General features: G+C 27.8%; 1 protein-coding gene across 3 annotated transcripts; it reads right to left on the reverse strand.

The window, feature by feature from the left end:
• Positions 1-881: 881 nt before the first annotated feature.
• Positions 882-20,222, reverse strand: LOC145843898 (uncharacterized). Of its 3 annotated transcripts, none has more exons than XM_082951162.1 (11): positions 20,097-20,222; positions 17,070-17,130; positions 13,983-14,056; positions 12,639-12,773; positions 10,752-10,904; positions 10,433-10,484; positions 10,153-10,261; positions 9,414-9,601; positions 8,662-8,793; positions 1,583-4,355; positions 882-1,378 (listed from the first exon to the last, which is right to left on the reverse strand). In XM_082951162.1, the coding sequence occupies exons 1-10, from the start codon at positions 20,138-20,140 to the stop codon at positions 1,626-1,628; spliced, it is 3,678 nt and encodes a 1,225-aa protein (XP_082807288.1). In that variant the 5' UTR covers positions 20,141-20,222; the 3' UTR covers positions 882-1,378; positions 1,583-1,625. The 3 variants fall into 3 exon arrangements, with proteins under 3 accessions (XP_082807288.1, XP_082807291.1, XP_082807290.1); XM_082951165.1 differs by lacking the exon at positions 20,097-20,222 and adding an exon at positions 17,512-17,654; XM_082951164.1 differs by lacking the exons at positions 17,070-17,130; positions 20,097-20,222 and adding an exon at positions 15,439-15,597.
• Positions 20,223-21,284: the final 1,062 nt, after the last annotated feature.

Genomic DNA, 21,284 nt, shown 5'->3' on the forward strand with positions numbered 1-21,284 from the left:
TATAAAAGCTATTGTAGAGTAAAACTAACATTTAATAGTTATTAGCCTTGTTCTATTTTATACTGAATATAAAATTTTATCAACTTATCAGTAAATAAAATAGCTTAACTGAATTTCTAATGTATCAATTTAATAAACTGTTGGTTTAATTTTTCATGATTGTTTCGTACTTACTTTTAGTAATACTTACACAATTTAAATTTTGTATGCGTAATTTTTTTTTCCTTTAATTTACAAATTTGAAATTTAATCTACTACTGTTACATACAACAATTTTTGTATTTGTTAAACATGTTGTTATAAAATAAAAATGTTTCAGGACTGTGGTAACAAAAAAAGAAAGTCAAAGGATTCGAGCTTATTCAGAAGGCTAACCACTAGACAGAGGAAAGTTTTTGTGGACAAAAATTCGAAAAAATAGTTCTTTTAATTAAATTGCACATTGTGCAAAAGCTGTTTATGAGTTGTTTTGTAATAAACTTGGTTTAACAAACCTTTTGTTTGTCTTTTGAAAATAAAAAAACTTTACCAACTAAAACTAATGTCCACTTAATTTGAAATAAGCTTTGATTAAGCGGACTAGTTGCGTACAGAGGCCTCTTTACTCGGAAATACTTTATTAAAAAAATATTATTGAAAAAAACGAATAAACAAACATAGTGAATAGTTATTCGAACTAAAGTTTACTCAAAGTTAATATTTTAAAAGTAGTAAACATAAACTAAATATTATTTAAGCTATCATTAAAAAAACTTTATTAAATACTAGTATTAACTAACTTACTTTTTGTTAACTATCAAAAATATCTAACTTTTAAAAGATATACAATTATTTGAAAAGTAGACACTTAGTGTTACTGAAACTAAAGCAACATGTTGAAGTTTTCAGATAATTTATTGTTAAAAGTTGTTGATGAAAGCAAAACAAAAAGTAACTAGGTAGCATTTCAAATACAAATTATATTTCAGCTGTGGCTTGCAACTCCCAATTGTATGGCTTACAGACGATCCGTGGGTTCGATTTTCTTTTTTTACAAAACTTATAAAAATTTACGAGCTTTATTGAGTCGGAGAAAAGAAACTTTTAGTTTAAGTACTTGTCTTTTTTAGTTTGAATTTAGACAAAAAAGATTGTACGACAAAAAACGAAAATAAATAAACCTTATGTGGACGGTACCATTGTTTATCTTAAAAATATACTAGAAAAATAAAGTTTAGTTAAATAAGTAAAACCATTTCACAGTATGCTACTTTGATTAATTCGAAAAATTATATGTTTTTAAATCTGTACAAGTGGAAAAGTAAAGTGAAATAAAAAGTATGCTAAAGTTAGAAATTAAATACAACCGTCATCATTTTATTTCTTTATGATTTTGCTCCTGAAAAAATTTGTTTATTTCATTAGAATAAGTTACAAACCAGTAAGTTATCATTTTCAAAGTTTAAGCTCATACTTAAAAAATAAGTCAAACAATATGTGTTAAAAATAAAAAAGAAACTTTTACACATGTTTGCCACTCAAATAAACTACTTATCTAATGTTATAAAAGTAAACTTTGAAAAATAATGAATGTAAAAAGTACCTGGATTTATTAGTTAGGACCCGATGCTTCATATTGGAAATTGTTAGCACTGCTTTTCTAAGTTAGAGTTTGAATATTCGGCTTCCGTATTATTTGCTTCAAACATCTCATTTACTGCAGAAGTTTCTGGTGTCTTTTGGTTCGTCACGCTTTCGTTTCCGAAAGCACTTTCAGCTTCGTTTGAGATAATTTTTTCTTCGAGATCAGGTGTTGGTCGTTTATTTAGCTCGAAACATTGTTCTTGGTTTGTTGGAGTCTGTTTTTCAGTTGGACTTAGTTTAACATTTACTAGGTCGTTTTCTTGGCAAGAAACTGTTCCGCTCACTGAATCAAAAGCTTTTTCTGAACTTTCATTTTCAAGCATCAGTTGACTATTTGGAGCTTCAGCTGGTTTATTTGCTTCTTCAGCAGCGGGTTCAGCGTTTACATCTGGTTTTACTAGATTTTCTTCTTTTACAGGCGAGCTCAGATTTTCATCAAAAGCTTTTGAACTGCTTGTTGACAGTTTAGGCTCCGGAGCTTTTTTTTGCTCTTCGGTCTTTTCACAGATTTCAGGACTTGTCATTCTTTCCGCGTCTCCCTGATGAACATGACTTACCACGTCAAAGTCTATTTCTTGTTCTTGACTTTGCGGTTTTGCCATTACACTGTCCGGAGCTTTTTGTGGTCCATCAAAACTTTTATGCTCTTCCATGACCGTGGCCGGTTCAACAGGAGTCGATTGCTTCAAGTCAGGTTCCTGATCTGCAACTTTTGGTGTCTCTACCGAAGTAGTGACAACTTCTTCAGGCAATTGTTTAGCTGCAGGACTGTCAAATTCTTCGTTTTTAGGTATTTCTGATCTTTCTAAAGCCAAAGACTGTTCAACCGGACTTAAAGGAGTTTCAACTGAACTTTCAAGAGTTTCATCAATAGGTTTTGTAACTTCCTCACTCTTAGAATTGTTTTGTTCAACAGGGCTCAAAGTTATAAGTTCTTCAGAATTTTTTTCCTGTTTAGTAACCTTTACGTTTTCCACCGAACTGTTATCAAGTTCTTTAAAATCAGACTGTGGATTGACTGGACCGCTTGTTTCATAATTTTGAGAATTTCCTAAATTTTTTAAAACTTGCTCTTCTTCAACAGGGCTCGATGGTTTTTCCAACAAGTTGTTAGAATTTTCATCCTTAAACTCTGCTTGTTTTTCACCTAAACCTTGATTTTCCTGTAGAGTTTGTGAAACGTTGCTGTTTTCGTCTGTTGGGCTGACAAGTTTTTCTTTATCGGGGCTAAAAACCGCGCTGTTTTGTACCGGACTCGCCACACTTTCAGTTGCAGCACTTTCAAAAGTTTGCTCCGCGCTAGGCGTGGTTTCTTTAGAAGCTGCATCTAAGCTAGCCGGTTTTTCAACAACATCTCTGGGCTGTTCTTTAAAGTCGGACGGTGTTTCCAATTTTTCTTTTCGCTCTTCGACTTGAGTGCTTAAATCCTCGTTCAAATCTTCATCCTTTGTTTTTGTTGGACTAATTGCAACAGAACTCGGCGTGTTTTGTTCTAAGCCACTTGCTTTCTCTTCTCCAAGGCTTTTTTCAATCGTCGGAGTGTTTTCCACAGAACTATAAGTGCTTTTAGCCGAAGCGTTCGGTTTATTCAAATCTAAAATTAGCTCTTCTTTTTTAACGGGAGAGGAAGCTTCCGAGCTAGCTTCCACTACAGCAGCCGACACCTTCTCAGTTTCTTCAGAGGGAACTTCGGCAACAGGCAAGGTGGTCGGGCTTGTCGTCTTTTCCACGGGAATTTCCGGAGGCTGAACTTTGTTCTCTTCTTCGGGACTTACCGGAGTTTGAACTTTGTTCTCTTTTTCTGGACTTTCAGGAGTCTGAACTTTGTTATCATCTTTGGGACTTTCAGGAGTCAGAACTTTGTTTACTTCTTCGGGACTTTCCGGAGTCTGAACTTTGTTTACTTCTTCGGGACTTTCCGGAGTCTGAACTTTGTTTACTTCTTCGGGACTTTCCGGAGTCTGAACTTTGTTCTCTTCTTCTAGACTTTCAGGGCGCTCAGCTGCAGTTTCATGTTTGAGTTCAGCAGTCACCGGGCTCGTCAACTTTTCCTCACCTCGATCTAGATCGGGACGTGTCGGTTCGTTGACTGGGGTAGACTTTTTCGCAGCATCTTCCACTGGTTCGTTGTCGTAGAAATCGTCTTTTTCGTGAGGAGACGCGCTGCGGCTCGACGCTTTCGACAGGTTCTCCTGCAAATTCGTCTCGATCTCAGTGTCAGTGTCTTCGTCGACGCTTCTTAGGGAATTCGATCTAGCGGAGGAAGCCCTGGACCTGGTTTCAGACTCGAGGGTGTTTTCAAAACTTTCTGTTCGAGTTAAGTTTCCTGTTGCGTCGTTTTCTTCTGTTTTCATTTCAACACCAACCGGTTTTTCTTCCTCGCTTTTCAACTTGTCAGACGAGCTCGTAAGTTCTTCTGACGGAGTGGCTTGTTGTTCTTCAGGCGTTTCTTTGGTTTCCGCAGGACCATCTTCATCGATCGGACTTTCTTGTTTTCCAGCGAGAACCTTCGGATCACTGGTTTCTTCTGGCACAGGCGAGTCGTCCTTTTCAGCCGAAACCGGATCAGGTGTCAAAGCGGAGTGTTGCGACAAATCTTCAACTTTGTCTTGTTTCGAATCTTTTTCATCTTCTTCTTCTACGGGGATTTCTTCGTCGACGAACATTTCTTTCGGCGGGCTGCGCGGTTCGGTTTCGGCGAAATCCTTTTCACAAACAGACTCGACCTCCGTCTACATGGTGGATTTATTTGATTCGTTTTTTATGAAGGCTAAGTAACTAAAGTGTGTACTACCATAGCTAAAGAGATAACTAAAATTAGTCGTTGATAAAATGTATTTTTTTAACAAATGCTTATTTTGGTTAAATTACAGTGTATGGTTTACTTTGCTTTTTAATTGCTCTTTGATTGCAGCTTAACTAAAATTTCCATTATATATAAAAAAATAAAAAGCAAAAAAACCCTTTGATAAAAACTTGCATGCGATTGATAAAAAATAAAGTTATAACTATTTTCTATCAAAAAAAAAGAAGAAAACTACTAATCATTAGTAAGTTTGATTATTTGTAAAAACTAATTATCTAGTTTTTAAAATTGAAGAATTACAATAACATTTTAGTTGTTATTTTTTTTTTGTTTAAAAACTAAAAAAGTTAGTTTTCTAAACATGCTTTCTATAAAAATAAGAAATATTTATAGTATTAGTTAAGTTTATAAACATTAAAAAACTTAAAGCAACAATGCTCTCTGTATGTTTATTTAGTTGTACATACTTTAAAAAGTATAATTTTTACTGGTCAAAACCTAACACCAATAAATTTCATTGAATTTTATCATGACTACATAAAACTTATCATGATACAAAAACTATACCCCTTAAAAATTTACGTTTAACTATTGGACGCACCTATAGTCATAATTTAAAAAAATGGCGCAAATTAAAAAAACAAATTTTATATTTGTCATAAAATGTCTAAACTATAGGTTATAACTACATTTTTTGTTCCAGTATTTTTTACTATCTATATAAAAATTATAGTTTTTTTAATTGGTTCAGCTTACTTTAAAATTCAGCTCGAAAAATTTAAAATCTTTTCCAAACTTCAACATTAACTATTGAAAAGTTTTAAAAGCTTGGCATTTGCTTTCAATTATTCATAAACACAAGTTCAAGGTAAACACAAAGAATATTCTACGCTACGTTCTAAATTAAAAAGGAAGAGATTGTTAATATTGAAAGAGGTGATCAATTTAGTTAAAAGTGAATATGATTTAATGACAATAAATCAATGGCCAGTAGAGGATTCGAGCTGAATGCTATTGGAGTTTATTTGAGCGTTTTCCCCGACCTAGAGACAATTTTGCAATCAGGTAATTTTTGTAAGGTTCAAAAAAAATCATAAATTTATTTCAGCTGTGAGCCGAAATATCTTAAAAAACCTAAAAGTACTCACTTCGAATTTCTAGTTTGTATAAATTTCATAAGGATTAGCAAAAGTAAATAAATGAAGAATATGCTTCTCAGTTAATAAAAATAGTATTGATACCATTATTATTTTTAATTAAGTATCAAAATATATTTATTAGAGAAAAGGCACTATTAAAGTTTTCATTATTTGAGTTGTCTCTGAAGACTTCAAAAATAAATCCAATTTACTTTGTGATTTTATCAGTATCTTTTAAAAAGATATCTATAATTCAATAGACAGTGATTTTAGTCATACATATTTAATTTGTTGAAAGGGAAAACTAAAAAAGAAACATTTTCTGTTACAACAAACTTGAAATAAAGAAAATGATAATAATAACTTTATTATACTTAACTTAGTATAACTTTTACCAAACTACTAATTATTATGTTTTTTATGTAGTATTTTCTTTAATAAGTTTCAAACATTTAACCTATCAAAAGATTAACTAAAAACTTTATTTTATAAGTAACTTAATTATTTTATTATCAACAAAATAATATTTAAATTATTACAACAAGGTAAAAAAAGTTAGCATTTGTAGAAAGTAATAACTTCAATAAAAAAATATCTATTACACTTTTGATACATTTTTTATTACTATCTGCTTAAACTTTTATAAAATATTGTACGGTTAAAGAAAAAAAAAATTAACATATTTTAAATACTTAAATCGCATTGCTTAAATTATATGTCAAAAAAAAAAGTTTAAGAAAATTATCAGAGTTTAAGAACATAAAGACACAATGTTTATAAAACTATTACAGTTTCTAAGAACTTCAATGTTGTAAAAAACTATTTTAGATGCTAGTAGGAAATTAAGTAAATCTACAGCCTTTTAAAAATTTTAAGCGAAAAGCAATAATTTTTTATTTTTTATGGAGGTTAAGAAAACTCTTAAAAATGCTATGGTTTGTTAAGCTCAAACAGTCAGACAAAACAAGCAAAATATGGTTAGTTTAAAACTAAGTCTTTTAATTCATTATGATTATCATACTATTATATTTAAACCAGATATTTGAAAAGGAACTTTTTAGTTGGTAACAAATTCTCGAAATATCAAAATTCCAATACTTATAGTTCATTGATATGTTAATAATTTGTCATTTTTTTAACTATTTTTCTAAGATTTTGGGCAAAAAACTTAAGTGCTTCAGTTTAATTATGGATACAGGGTTTAGTTCTAAAACTTCTTTTTAAACTGTAATAAAACAATACAAAAATTGTACTTATACTATAAACAATTTTATTTTACAAAAACTAGTTAAAAAAAAAAGTTAAATAAAAGTTTTTATAGGCAAGCAGTATTAGCTTAAACTGACATTGTTTAGCGTTGTACTTCATTAGTTACTTAGTTTATTACAATACAATAAACGCTGGAAAACTTATTTTATAAGCTGTTATAGACCATAAAACTAGATATACAGAATAAAATTACAAACTGTTTACAAAGTAAAAATGGAGCTAAAAAACAATAGCCGTCTGTATAAATAAATTCAATAAGATTATAGGTAAAACTAAAATGCTTTTCAAATTAAAAAGTCATTGTTATAACAAATTTCAAATCTATTGCGTTTAACAAAAACAAAAATAATAACAGTCTAAGTTATTTAAGAATTTATTACAATAAAAATTTTGAACGTATTTTACTTTTTTACAAACTTTCCTATGCTTTTCTTAAGTACACTATTATGAAAAGTTTTTAGAAGTAATAAATCTAAAAACTTAAGAAACATTTTTTACGTACTTAATAAAAAAAATTTACTAAAAAAAACATTTTATAACTTAAGCGTAACAAATGAATTGCACTAACTAAATACAACAAAGTTGAAAAAAGAAACTAAAAAAAAAGTTTTTTAATTTTGTCTTTAACTACTGTATAAAAACTGCTTAAAGTTATCAAACTGATGTTATTATCCTTACAATGTTTTGTACTGAATTTAAAGGACTTTCTTGAGGCTTTAACTAACATTTTCTAAAAAAATACCTTTTAAATTTAAATTCTAAACTGATATTGATGGAAATTTCAAAACAAAAATTTCTAGAAATAGTGCTATATTTATGGTACCTTCAGCACAATTTTTAAAACTTATAGTAAGGTTTTTCAACTTGCATAAAAAATCAGCTATCTGATAAGCTATCTAAGTTATTCTCTTCAAACTCATAACTCCGGCTCCAAGGATTAAGATTTCTCTCCTCAATTTTCTTACTAGAAACATCCAGCGAGTCTTTTACAACCGCCAGGCTGGCTTTCTTAAATTTTCCTGATTTTTCCACAAAAGTTTCTTTTTTAAAGTTCCCCGAATTTTTCACAAAAGTTTCTTTCTTAAAGGTTCCTGGTTTTTTTACAAGAGTTTCTTTCTTTTTACACTTTCGCTTGGCCAAAAACCTGGTTTTGGCTGCCGGTTTGATGCACTGGAAATTTCCTGATCTGGGGGAGAAGTCCATCTTTTTCATTGCAAACGAAAACTTGGTTTCTTGCTCAATGCTATCACTATCTGTTGACTTTGTTTCTTGTTCTGCGCTATTCTCATCATCTGATTTTTGCTCATCGATGTAATACATCGAGATACTCGGCTGTTTAAATGTAAATAATCAGTATCAAATAATTTAAGATGCTTCAAAAAACAAGCAAAATCTCAATACTCTACACAAAAAGCTGTCTGCTAAGCTCAACTGTAAAAAAAACTTGTAAATAGCTGAATATTTCAAGAATTACGTCTTAAGTAGTGCTCTGATTTATGTACCTACATTTCAACAAAAACTATATGTTAATAAAAATCTAAAGCTTGTTGAAAGTGTCGTATAAGATTGCCAAAAGTAATTTAGTTGTGATAAACAAAAAAATATATAGGCTAACTTCGAAAAGAATATAAGTAAACTGAAGTTTTCTAGCTTACGAGAATATGAAAGTGAACATTTACTTTTTTGGAATACTTATTCTTGTACAGAATGCATTTAATGCAATAAAAAACTCTAAATATTTATTTCCGCGCAAAGCAATTTAAAAGAAAGCTTTTAATAAAAAGCTAATAACAAGGATTTTGTTCAAGCTTATTTATAACAAACTTTTTCAACGGTGTTTTCAATGGACTCTTCAACTTTTACATTTTGTTGCGTCGTTTCAACGACTGATTCTGTGACTGATTCCTGTATGGAAGCCTCGACTACTATCTCTTCGTCGACTCTCTCCGCTGGTAGCTGAAACAAAGTTAAAAAAACTATTTAAGATGTGTCCAGTATTCAAATGTTGTTGAATATTCATATTGTTAGTAGTTTATACGGTTGGTATATTCTTAAAAAAATTCTAAGAGCTGAAGTTGACTTTCAGTAAAAGTATTTAAAAGGCAGGCAAATATATTTAAACAAATTGTACTAATAAAATATGCTTTTAATGCAATCAAAATTTAAAACTGGTTTCACAAAACAAAGCTTAACAAATTCACTACAACCACTATTACAGTATAAAAAAGCTTTATTGTGTTAAGCTTTTTAATATTATTTTTTAGGGATGTTATATGTAAAGCAAAGAAAAAAACATACTAAGATAATAAGACTGATGAAATTTAGTGATTATAAAGATATTTTAAGCTCTTGCAGTCAAAATTTAAATGTTATGATACAACAAAAGTAAACGAGTAGTAGAAATTGTTTGATTGATAAATTGAGAACTGGTTGATAGTCCAGCAGACCAGACTGATAAAACCAATACACATAAAGTCAAAGAACGTTTCACAATAACAAAATTACTTGAAAAATCAAACGTTAACTACTTAACTTTACAATTGTTTACTACAACACATAAATTTAATAAAACCAACTTGGTCGATGGGCACGTCCACTTTCGTGTTTTCGTCTTCCTTGATCTCATCTGCGACCACCTCCACTTCCACCTGAGCCCTGAACACGTTCGACTCCTCATCCTCCTGGAGGATCGCGTCGTCCGGAGGAGGCTGCTTCTTCACCAGAACCGGCTTCGCGTGGAACACCGACTCTTCTTCTTTTATTTCTGATTGGAAAGTTTTTGTATCTTAATATTCGATATTTTATATACTTATTTTTACTAATTAACATAATGATTATTTCAACTAATGTTTCTTAACTTGTAATACTAATTTTTGTTATATACTTTAATAAGGACTGTATGTTATTTAAAAAACTGTTTTGTTGATAGATATATACTTTTCTTCTTCTTTTATGTCTGATTGAAATTTATAGTGTTTCAAGATATATTTTTCTCCTTAACATGCTTTGTTCTTCAATCAGAACTACATGGTTAATTTTTTGAAAAGATTTAACGGTATCAGAAATTTTAGTGTAATAAACTATTTTATATAGAAAATAAAGTACCTACAATATTAACCTTTTTAGTTAATTCAAATGACATTAAGATGTATTTAAGTTACAAAATTTTTGTCCATAACTAGTAAGAATGGACTATGCAATATCAACAGACATATCTATCTATCTTTATGAAGTACAAACAGTATTTAAAAAAGGTGATTCAGCAACAAAACGAATTTTCTATCACTACTGAAACAATAAAAAACTTTTAAAAACCTGGTTTAGGTACTGGTGGAGGCTTTGGTTTAGTGGTGATCAGTGGAGCGTATCCAGTAGCTGCAGACTCTTTCATTACTACTTGCTCTTTCGGTTTGCTACGGCGTTTCTGTGTGAAGTGTTTAAATTGTAACTAGTTAGTTTAACAGTTTGATAAAAAATATAAAAACAAGACTTGTTTTTTTTTGTTTAAGAGATATGTAGAGTTTTTAACTGTTGGAAAAATTTAAATATAATTGAAAATAAACTGCTTTGTAGAAGTTATAAAAAAAAGACTTACTATTTTCTTTGTTGTCTTAGGCTTTGGCTTGATTGGGGGAAGAGGTACAGTTCTGAAAGATCAAAAAAAAGTTATATGTCAGTTTTTGATTTCGTTACCAATTCAAAATAAATTTAATAAAAAAAACATACAACACAGGTAGTTTTATTATTTTCTGAAATTTCTACAGCAATTACTAACAAACATACAAAAAAAATAAAAAAATCGGTTAGAGCACTAACAAAAATCAATTAAGAATTGATAACTTAAAATAGCCATTAAAAATTAAATAAATCAAAACATTTTAAAATTATATTAAATAATTAATCACAATACTCACGGTCTTCTGGGTGATATTTGCCTGAGTGATCTGTTGCTACCCATGGTGCCGTACGGAAGTCTCTTCAGCTTTTCACTTCCGACTGCGATGTAAGACTGTCCGTTCTCAAGCGCAGCTGGCTCATACAGCATTTGGTAGCTTGTATTGTAAAGTCTGTAAAAGAAACATGTATCTAATTTTCCAGTGCAAACTCCCCGGTACTTTAGTTTATTAAAACAGTGTTTTTTGGCAAGCTTTTGAAAGCATAGTGGCACTTTTGTACATGTAGATCTCATTTCAAAGACTTTTAACTTAGCTAACAGTTTCACAGTTGATTTTAACTTTTTTTCTGTTTGAGTTAACTTTTAAGATATAAGGATACTAAGTCAAAGAGTTTAATATGTTCCTTAGTAGTTAAAAAAAACTATATTATCTAACAGTTTTTGAGTAATCGTTCTTAAGCTTTCTAATTATGAACTTAAAAAACTTTTAACTTTTGTTTTTCTTAAATTAAAAATAAAAAATTCTTTTTTTGGTCATAAAATATTAATGTTTTATTTTTTAAATTGTTACAATATAAGTTATACTCTTGATTAAAGAAACATTTCCTAAAAATTTGAAGCTAGTTTTGCAAAAAGTCAAAGAGAAGATAAAATAAAATAAGTTTCAAAAAAAGGTGACGATTAAAAAATTGAAATAAATTAATTTATGTTGAAAATTTTTACAAAAATTACTAAATATCGTAACTAATTAAAAAAATAAAGTCTATAAAAACTGACATGTATATACTTTAACATATAAGCGCAATTGTTAATTTTACCCCCTCCCTTAACAAAACACAGCTAATGGGTTTTTTAATTGATGTCTATTGTGTAAGCGAATTAGAAGAATAGGAAACAAAGTACTTGGAGGTAGTTATTATATTCAAGCCAAATTAGTCTGGATGTTTTATTATTAACATATTTAATAACTGAAGCTTAAAATGCATGTTTTTTAATTAACGTTTACAGTTGTACGCAATAAACAAACTTTAAGAAAATAAATAATTAAAAGCTAAAAGTACGCAATACATAAACTTTAAACATATTAATAATTAAAAAGTGTTGTAAGCTTAACTTTAAGTGATATTTAAAGAGTTTTTAACTCGACTAATACGTTAATATTTCAACAATAAGTGTGGACAAAAATTTCTTTTTTTTTCCTTTTATTTTTGTGCTTAAATCTTTCGATTTAAAAAGCTAAGAAGCTAAATGATTTGTTATGCTAATAAACTTTTGTGAGAAGTGTTTTGAAAAGCATTTTAACTTCATTAAACAGTTTTTTTATCAACTTTCTTTAAGAAACATTACATATGTTCACTTTTAAAAAATGTCGTTTTTCATTAAATTAAAAAAATTAAAAAAAAGTTACATAATGTAAAATAATTTTCAAAATTTAATTACGAAATTATTTTAATTTAAATAAACATCAATAAACAACAAAAAGTTTTTATTTTCAAATCACAATACGTTCAGTTATAACACATTTAAAAGCAACTGCTGCAGCATATCAACCTTCTACGTTTGACGCGTTCTTAACTGGCCATTGAGAATGGGCATCTAAGTGTTATGAACTTATTTATTAGCTGCGTCAGTCGAACTAAGTTTGACATATCGCGACAGTTGTTTGATTTCGCGACGAGACTTGCTCGTCTGCAGTAACTTAAAACGTAATCATTCGTTGTTTTTATATGACGTTCTACATTGTTATGTCTAGCAGCGTTGTTTTTACAATAGTGTACTTGTCATAAAGTTTAAAAAATTCTTTTATTTCCGTAGTTGAAATTTAATAGTTTTATTGAAATTTGACATAGTATAAAAATAAACAAATATTGAAATTTTCAATTGTATGTTTTAATCAGCTACTCACTTTCTCACGGCCTTTCCAGTGCGATTTGATATTTTCTCGGTGATCAGCTGAAGAATGAGGTCCCAGTTTTTCATTTGTCGGGGCGTCAGAAGTATTTTGGCTGCCGGAGCCAGAATATCTCCATTTGCATGGATACTGTGCGAAAGTAATAAGGAAATGAAAATTAAATAAAAGATAATTTTTATTAAAAAAAAAGAAGTTGTAAATGTTTGCATTCAAGTTTCTATATATAGAATTTTTAAATTTAAAAAATAAGTTTTTAAAATATTATGAATTTTTATATCTAAGTTGTGTCTTTGTGAATAAAATATAGACAACTTTTTAGTTATATAGTAAACACTTATTAGCATTAAAAAAAATAGTTTAATAAAAAATCATTTACAAGTAATAAAGTTAAGCAAAAAATACTTTTCAAAACGTTACTTAATAGATGTTTTACTTAAAAAAAGTATAACTGTATTAGCCAGATGTTTTCTACTGTTAAGAATGTATATTTTTAGCCACACACAAAAACTGTTATGCATTAAAATTGAATTTTTTTTTTTCGCATAAAAACAAACAAAAGTACATATATCAATTAGTAATTGAACCTTCCTTTTAAGTTTAAAAAATATATAACTGCTTGATCATGTTTTTTTTCAAGTTGATTGTACTTGACATTGCCAGACTTTTTTGCGTTTGCAAATCTAGCATGTGTGAATTTATTACAAATACAATGATTATAAGCTGTCAAAGAAACCGTTCTTGTATAATTTAGTCACGTTTTTTTAGTAACTAAATTTTCAGCGTGATGTTTTGAGTTTAAAGAAGGTTTCAAATTAAAATAAATTTTATTTTATATAACACACTAAAAAAGATTAAAAACATTTGAAGTTTGCTATTTTAAATTTATAAAATGTTTCTGTTGTCATAAACATTACTGTTTTTGGTAAACTTCAATTCTTATTTGAAATTATAAAAAAAGTACTATAACCGCTGTGGTGAATAAAAATTTTCAATATTTTGTATACAAAGCTTGTAACACTTATGCAATTATTTGGTTTGAATAATTCAAAGTTCATTCGTACTTACTTATAGCTATTTTTAAAACACATTTTGTATGTAAATTTTTAGCTCAAACTAATAAAAGTTTGATAAATTAATGAAGTCATAATTTTTTTCTTTTAATTTTTTTTTTTAACAAACTTCAAACTAATAGCTGTTGGTAAAAAGTATTGAAAGTTATTATAACTAAACTACCTATTGTTGTATCTTAAAAAAATTGTTGTACAAACCATTTAAAAATACTTCAAACTAATCAACTATACTTATTAATATTGAACATATCAAGTACTATGAACTGACTATATTTGTAATGGTTCGTTTGATATTGTTCTCCATCTACCAGGAACTTGAAGCTTATTCTTTGGAGGAACTCTCTGCAATAATGTATATATTATACTTTAGAAAAAATACTTCATAAACTTTTTTGTTACATATATTTTGATACGTTTTTTATTGTGTAAACAAACGAAAATGCAGTAATAATGTAATTAATTACTGTTGTTACTTAACAAAATAAAAAATTGAGTTAGCTGACTAATTCAACTGATAAGTGTATTTTTATTTTTACACAGTTTTTTTTTTCTTACATAAAGTATAATAAAATAAGTTTCAACCACGCACAATCAAAAAAATTCAAAATATTTTGTCGTGTTTTAAAGACACAGTAAACTGTTATATTCTGCTCAAACAATTGCCACTATTAATGACCCATTAGACAATAAACTTATTTGTTCTAAACTGCTTTTATAATTAATTTTTTATTTTTTTAAATTTCATTCGTAATACACCATAAAACTATAACTTTCGAAACTAAATCATACTTACTAGCAGAAAATATTTTTTTATGGTTTTGTACAGAACAGTTTGTTTAAATAAGTTTTGTAGCTTTTTTATTTAATTTTAGTCAGCATTAAAAAAACCTGTAAAATTAAACTACAGAATGATTTCAAAATAAAACCGCTTCATTACATAAAATGAAATGTAAAAATTTACACAGATACTGGTTATAAATAACATTCCAAATGAAAAAGTTTACGCGTAAAAGCTAAACAACTAACAACTTTACCACCCAAAAATTTAGGTCGCAAAAACTCGTTTTAGCGACTTGCAACGACGTTTTAAAATATAAGCACAAAAGTCACATAAGTCACAACAAAACCGGCGTTGGGTTTCAAGTGTTTGCGATGGTACTTAGCTGGTTGGCACAACAATCAAGCCGTAGTAAACAAAATACACTTTAAAGTTGTGCGGATTTTCTTTAATTTGTTTAACCTACATATTGTGTGCGAACTACTATATAACTAGTGACCAACCCTTGAACAAACAACATCTGGTGTATTTAGGTTTATATAAACGGAAGCATGTGATTGAAAACATATCTTTGTTTTTGTTAGAGATAACTATTAAAAAAATATAAATTTGTTTGTGTTTAACTTTTTTTTTTCAATCATTTTTAAAGTAATTAAAACTATTACAAAATGAAGATACTGTAAAGTTTAAATTTTTAATTAAAGATTGTATGTTAATAACAAAACTTAAAAGCCTACTTTAACAAACAAAGCTTAAGAATATCAAAAAACAGACAATATAGCATTTCAGCCTTGCTAATAAATTATTTAAGTAAACTTCAAAAAATCAATAACTTTCACAAAATAGCTGAACGTCAATACTGTTCGAACATGCAAATATTTTATTTTATCACACAATAGGAACGACTCATCTTTTAGAATATTAGCAATCCTATACAAAACTAAACTGTAGCACCAGCGATTTTGGGCAGTGGTTTCAACTTAGTTCCTTGCACATTCTTGCGTTTTTTATACTTAATTTTCTTGGTAGACATCGGATTCATTTTTTATTTTTCCTTACCAACAACTTTCAGCAAAAATTATAAAAAATATATTTTCCACCAAAAACTTTTCAGATATGAAAGCATGTTTAGTCGCTCGCTCGCTTATAAACAAAACAATTAGTAGATTTCTAGAAGAAAAAAAGGACTTTGTGGTCCCGACTTGAAAGATTTGGATGGGCAAAAACTAATTTGGAAGGGTTGAATTTTTAATATTTGATCGGCAAAATTAGCTTTTGTTATGAAAAGGGGGGTAGAGGGGTCGAGCCGCAAGCACACAAAGAGGAGAGACCAGAACGATCTGTGAAGTGTGAGAACAAAACAAACCCAGGCAGATTAAAGCGAGCCTGGAGAGAGCTCATTAAGATGTGTCGGCGATGCGAGAAAATCTCGATGGGCAGTCAGATACATCAAAACAGATTGCCATGTGAAAAAAGTTGTGGTCCAAAATTGTTTTTAAAACTTTTAGAGCTAGCATGTGTTAAGGATTTTTCTTTTAATTAGTTGCAAGTTTGAGTGCTTAAAGTCATGAATTACATAAAGTATTAGTTGCGAAGTTTGCTTTTTAAAAGTACATAAATATCTATCAAAATTCTCGTAAAAAAGAAATGAGCGTTTTCCCAAACAAGCAGGTCAAATTCTTAAAATAAACTGAGTAATACAATCAGTGCAGGAAAATCAATTATTGACGAGCACAAAATTCTTTGCTTGCCTGGCCACACAGCGCACAGCAAGCTGAATTTTCCTTTTTTATTATAAAAGCTTTTAAAAGCGGCATGAATTAATGATGAGCTTCGAGTCTAGACGGAAAATATAATAATTTTGCTGCAGTTCTTTAAACAGATTTAGCATTTTATTTTAAACAGACCTGTTTTATGATAACTTATTTATTGGTTTGTCAATTCCCAATTGTGTGCAAACGTAAGTAATAAGTCAAAAAAAAAAAGGAATCAATAAAACCAAGAAAGGGTAACAAAACTTAATAAAGTTTGTTATCTTGGTCAAAAATCAATACAAATGGTATTAGACTGGCAAGCAAGCACAGTAAATTTTAAGTTAGAAATTCTAAAAAATTCTTGGCTTTCTTATTTAATTATTTAAACTTATTTTCATAATTTACTTGTTAATAATTTTTTTAATCTTTTAGTTCATAAAAATGTTATACGAAGTATATACTTTAAAAAAACTTTAATTTTCTAATAAACACACTAAAATAAATGTTTATAGAAATTTTTTTATAGAGACGCTTTAATTTTTAATAAATCATTTTTTAAATTAAAAAGTTTTATTTGATGTTTTTGTAACTAATAAGCTAATGGTAACAATAAAAACATTATAACTTATACAATTGAACTTAAAGAACTTATAAATAAAAGTTATGTTCTATAAAAAACATTATCATTAAAGATATAAAACCATTATGTAAAACTGAAAAAAGTTAAATAAATATATTAAAAAAGTAAATACATATACTAGTAAAATTTACTAATAATTTACTAGTAAAATCAGTTAAAAAAAAGTTTAAAATTATAACTCACTTCCATTGAAACTTTTTTAGTAGTATGCTTCATATTTGGTCTCAGTGTAATATCTCTGTACCTAAAACATAAATAAAACAAAATAAAACCAAACAAAAAATAAGTTAAACTTTGTAGATTTTACAAAGAGTTTTTTATGAAAACGTCTTTTTCATACAAATTCAAGTAAGAAATAAGCATGAGTTTAAACATTGAGCTGACATTTACAGTTAAGCTGGCATGAAAAACTGTGTTTTAACATTCGAAAAATGTTGTATTTACATTTGTAAATCAGTTTTGCTTTGCTAGAACTAAAGCTTTTTTAAGAGCTGATAATAGAAAAGAAAATTTTTAACACTTTTAAATTAAGTAAATATAAAAGTACAATTTTAAAAACTAAAATTTGAGATAAATTTTATGAATATCTCAACATAAACAATAAAACTTAAAACAAAAAAACTACCTTAATTAATTAAAACAAATAATATCTGCAACTTTTTTCTAGTCAATCAAATCAAAACTCAATTTGTAACAATATCAGGAGTCTATGTGCATGCACCGGTCTCTGAGAGCTGAAAAACTGCAAGTTTTCAGCTACCTATCCCGGATAAAAATGAAGCAAAGTACATTCTTTCTCGCGGTTTTATGAGAGCAGCAGCGAGTTTAACGTTGGGAAAATCGATACGCAATTACCTCATCGCGAAATTGAAAAAGTCTGTTTATCAATCTGCAGTAGGCAGCAGCTTTGCTTATGGCTATTGGTAAGTTTATTAACTGCAAATTTTTAATTGCTACTTGTTGGTAGAAGTATGAGTTTCTGGAAAGTGTTTTTAATGAAACTTTTATTTGGATAATGACAACAAATCGATAGTTTTATGCAGTATGCTTTCAAAGAGTTTTCTCTTTTTTTTTGTACTTTATATTACTTTGAAGGTTATGTATAAAAACTGGTATAAAAACTATAGGGTATTTTTATATTACTGCAAAATAACATAAAAAAATTTAAAACTTATTTGTGAAACTTGGTTGTTAAACTAGCTTGAATAATTTTGAGTTTCAGGCTTTTTAAGAAGTGAAAGGAATTTTTTATCAAAACAAAAAAACTGGTGTTTATGCGAAGGCTTAATATAAAGCTATTTTTTACTTCTAAAAGGCGACTAAGTTTGAGAAAAAAAACGTAGAAAAAAATAAAACTTTATGAAAAACAGTTTTTATTTAGTGTAAACTTCATATAAAATGTAACAAACTATTTGTAATTAGTGTTTAAACACATTTTCTAAACTTGACTTAATAAGTAATAAAATTTCTTGCATATTTTAGAAAAATAATGTCTTATCTATAAAATATTTTTTTTTTTTAAAGCTAGGTTTATAAACGTCTTTAAAAAAAATATTTCGAAAACAAATTTATTGCAAGTTTTGTGATTTATTTAGTCTATACAAATAAACATATACTAGAATTTTATAAAAAAAATATTTTGAATGTAATAATGTCTTTTTATTTGGTATTTATTTTCCAAATTTAATCTTTGTTTAAAACTGTTTAATTAACGTTGATTAAGTTCCAAAAATCAATGTGTTACCTCTCTTATTTATCTTGATCCAAGTAAAAACTCAATCTAACAACTTTATTAAGAGAAAAATTGCTGCTTAGAATTTTAGTAGAACAAAAACTTTAGTAAATTATTTAAACAGACTGATCAAGTAGCAAGCATTTGAACATAAAAAGCAAAAAGGTAATTTAACTTTAAAGAAGATGTTTTTTTAGAAGTAGATCTTTTTAAAGTGAAAAGCTACCTACTTATTTTAAGCTATACACATCAGTAAGCTTAGTTTTATTAAATAAAGCTGTATAACATTTAAAACTATTAAGTATCAAGTATCTCTAAAAATGAATTAAATTTATTTGATTTGTGCTTTGTTTGTTTTTTATTGAGTGTTTATGTGTAACTAAAGTTTAAGTTAAATAATAAATAAATAAAACTATATTCTTATTAACAATGTTGTTGCTAATTCAACGTTGTTTTTAAATATTTATTACAGTTTTTTTTTTGAAGAATAAATCCTTTTTAAATTTTGTCAAAACATAGTTTTGTAAAACTTACCAAAAAAAAGTTTATTTCAATATTTCCAAAATTTAACAATACTTTCATGGATTATCTTCGCAATAAAATTTATCATAGTGTAATTAATCTTAAACAACAAGACATGCTGAGACAAGAAAACACTTCAAGTAATAAAGTGGGGTGGGTGTAATATTTCACATACATAAGCTTGTTTGCTTATGTCAGCACCACTCTAATCATCAATAAATAAAATGTTGTTATGACGTAGAAATCAAGAAACATGGTAATTTGAAAATATTCAAGGAAATGCTCATATTTACTTTTAGGATTTCTTATAATGAGTTTATAGTTCAATAAGAGTGATCAAATGTTTATACTCTTATTAAAAGTAAGAAAGAAAAAAAAAAGCATATATAAATTAACTTTCTTAATTTTATAAAATAAAATAGAAACCTTAAAAAAATTACAATAATTGTATTTATTATCAAGTGTCAGCATAATTTTTTAATTAAAAACTCAGCAAAGCTTACTCATATCTAGTTAAGAAATGATCAAACAAAATATCAAATTTAAAAAATGTTAACTTATAACTTAAAAAGTATAGAGGTTTTAATACAAACTTATTTATAATGTAGCAAACTATGTACTATTTAAAACTAATTTAACCAGATATTTTATATTCTTACAGTTTTAAAACAATTCAACTTTACATTGTATTAATACACTAAAAACATTTGAATTTTTTTAGATTAGGTTACTTAAAACATTACTAGTTTTTCAAAACACACATGTATTAAAACATTATCAAATTTAATAACTAAAATTTGTTGAAATCATTATGTATTTATATTCTGTTGTGTTTAAAACATTAGTTTGAACAAGAACTAATTTAAAATTAAAAAGGTTAAAATAACAAAATATCTTACCAAATATTTTGAATTTCTTAAACCTTATTGAAAGGAAATAATACTTAAAATGCTCACCCTATACTTCGAAACCTTTCTATACCTCCAGCTACTAGAGTCATATTGTTTTCTATTTGCTCGAGACCAAAAACCTTATGACCTTGTGAGGGTGTATATATGTTTCTTACTGCTCCAAAACTAGGCTTTATTCCACGTGTAACCTTTATTATGAATAGTATATATTAAAAAGTTAAATTTGCAGTTTTAAACTATTGTTACTAAACTTTTATGCTCGTTAAGAGATTAAACATCTTTTAGCAACCCTAAAACTGAAAATCTAATGGCTAAATGACATACAAGTAAAACCTTAAACTTGTTAGATAAATTTAAGATGTTTTTTTTTATTAAAAAAAATAGTCCTTTTTCATAAAATAACATTTTTAAAAACTCCACTTTTAAATAAAAATACTTTTAAAACAAACTATTATCAAATGTACTGATTTAAGATTAATGCATGCTTCAATTACTAGTGCTATACTGTTTTACTACTACAGTTATATATAAATATATAAGGTTACATGTAGCTAGTTACCTGTTATTTATGTAATGATATACAACCTATATAAACTACTTAAAACAGAACTCACCTCATTGAGAAATCCATCAAAATCATGAAGTTGCCTTTTACTAACTATGAATTTACGGCCAGGATAAAACCTGTCACCATTCAAATACACAACAACATTTTTTGCTGGCTCAACATTATGAAATGGCATGTTTCGTGTTTCAAAATTGTTATTTTCTGTTGTTGGTAGTTGCTGGCTTACTTTATCATCTACATATGCTGCAGCCAATGTTGTTGTCATTTCACAGCAAACTCTTGTCTTTGTTTCAGTGTAATTTTGGTGCAATTGTTGTAATTACACCAACACAAATATATTTAAATAGCAAATTTTAAGTACCTAAAAATAGTTAGTTTAATGTTTTCAAACATTTATAACGTTTCTCTGTTTAAAATTTTAAATAAGTCACAAAGATATTTTCAACTAAGTTAAATGTGTAAGTTAAAAAATTGAAACAAAAAAGTAAAGTTTTAAATATTTTTAAAAATAATATTTTTATGAATGATTTATAGGTACATAATCTTTCATAGTTTTGTTCATAATACAAAATATAAATGCTTATTAAAAATTCTTTTAAGTTTTGATTAAAAAAAATTAAACTAGCTTTTGGATGTAAGTTAGATAAATAATATCTATGCAGATA

Source organism: Thalia democratica, chromosome 9 (assembly GCF_965202585.1).
Source record: "Thalia democratica chromosome 9, ktThaDemo2.hap1.1, whole genome shotgun sequence".
Classification (NCBI taxonomy): Eukaryota; Metazoa; Chordata; class Thaliacea; order Salpida; family Salpidae; genus Thalia; species Thalia democratica.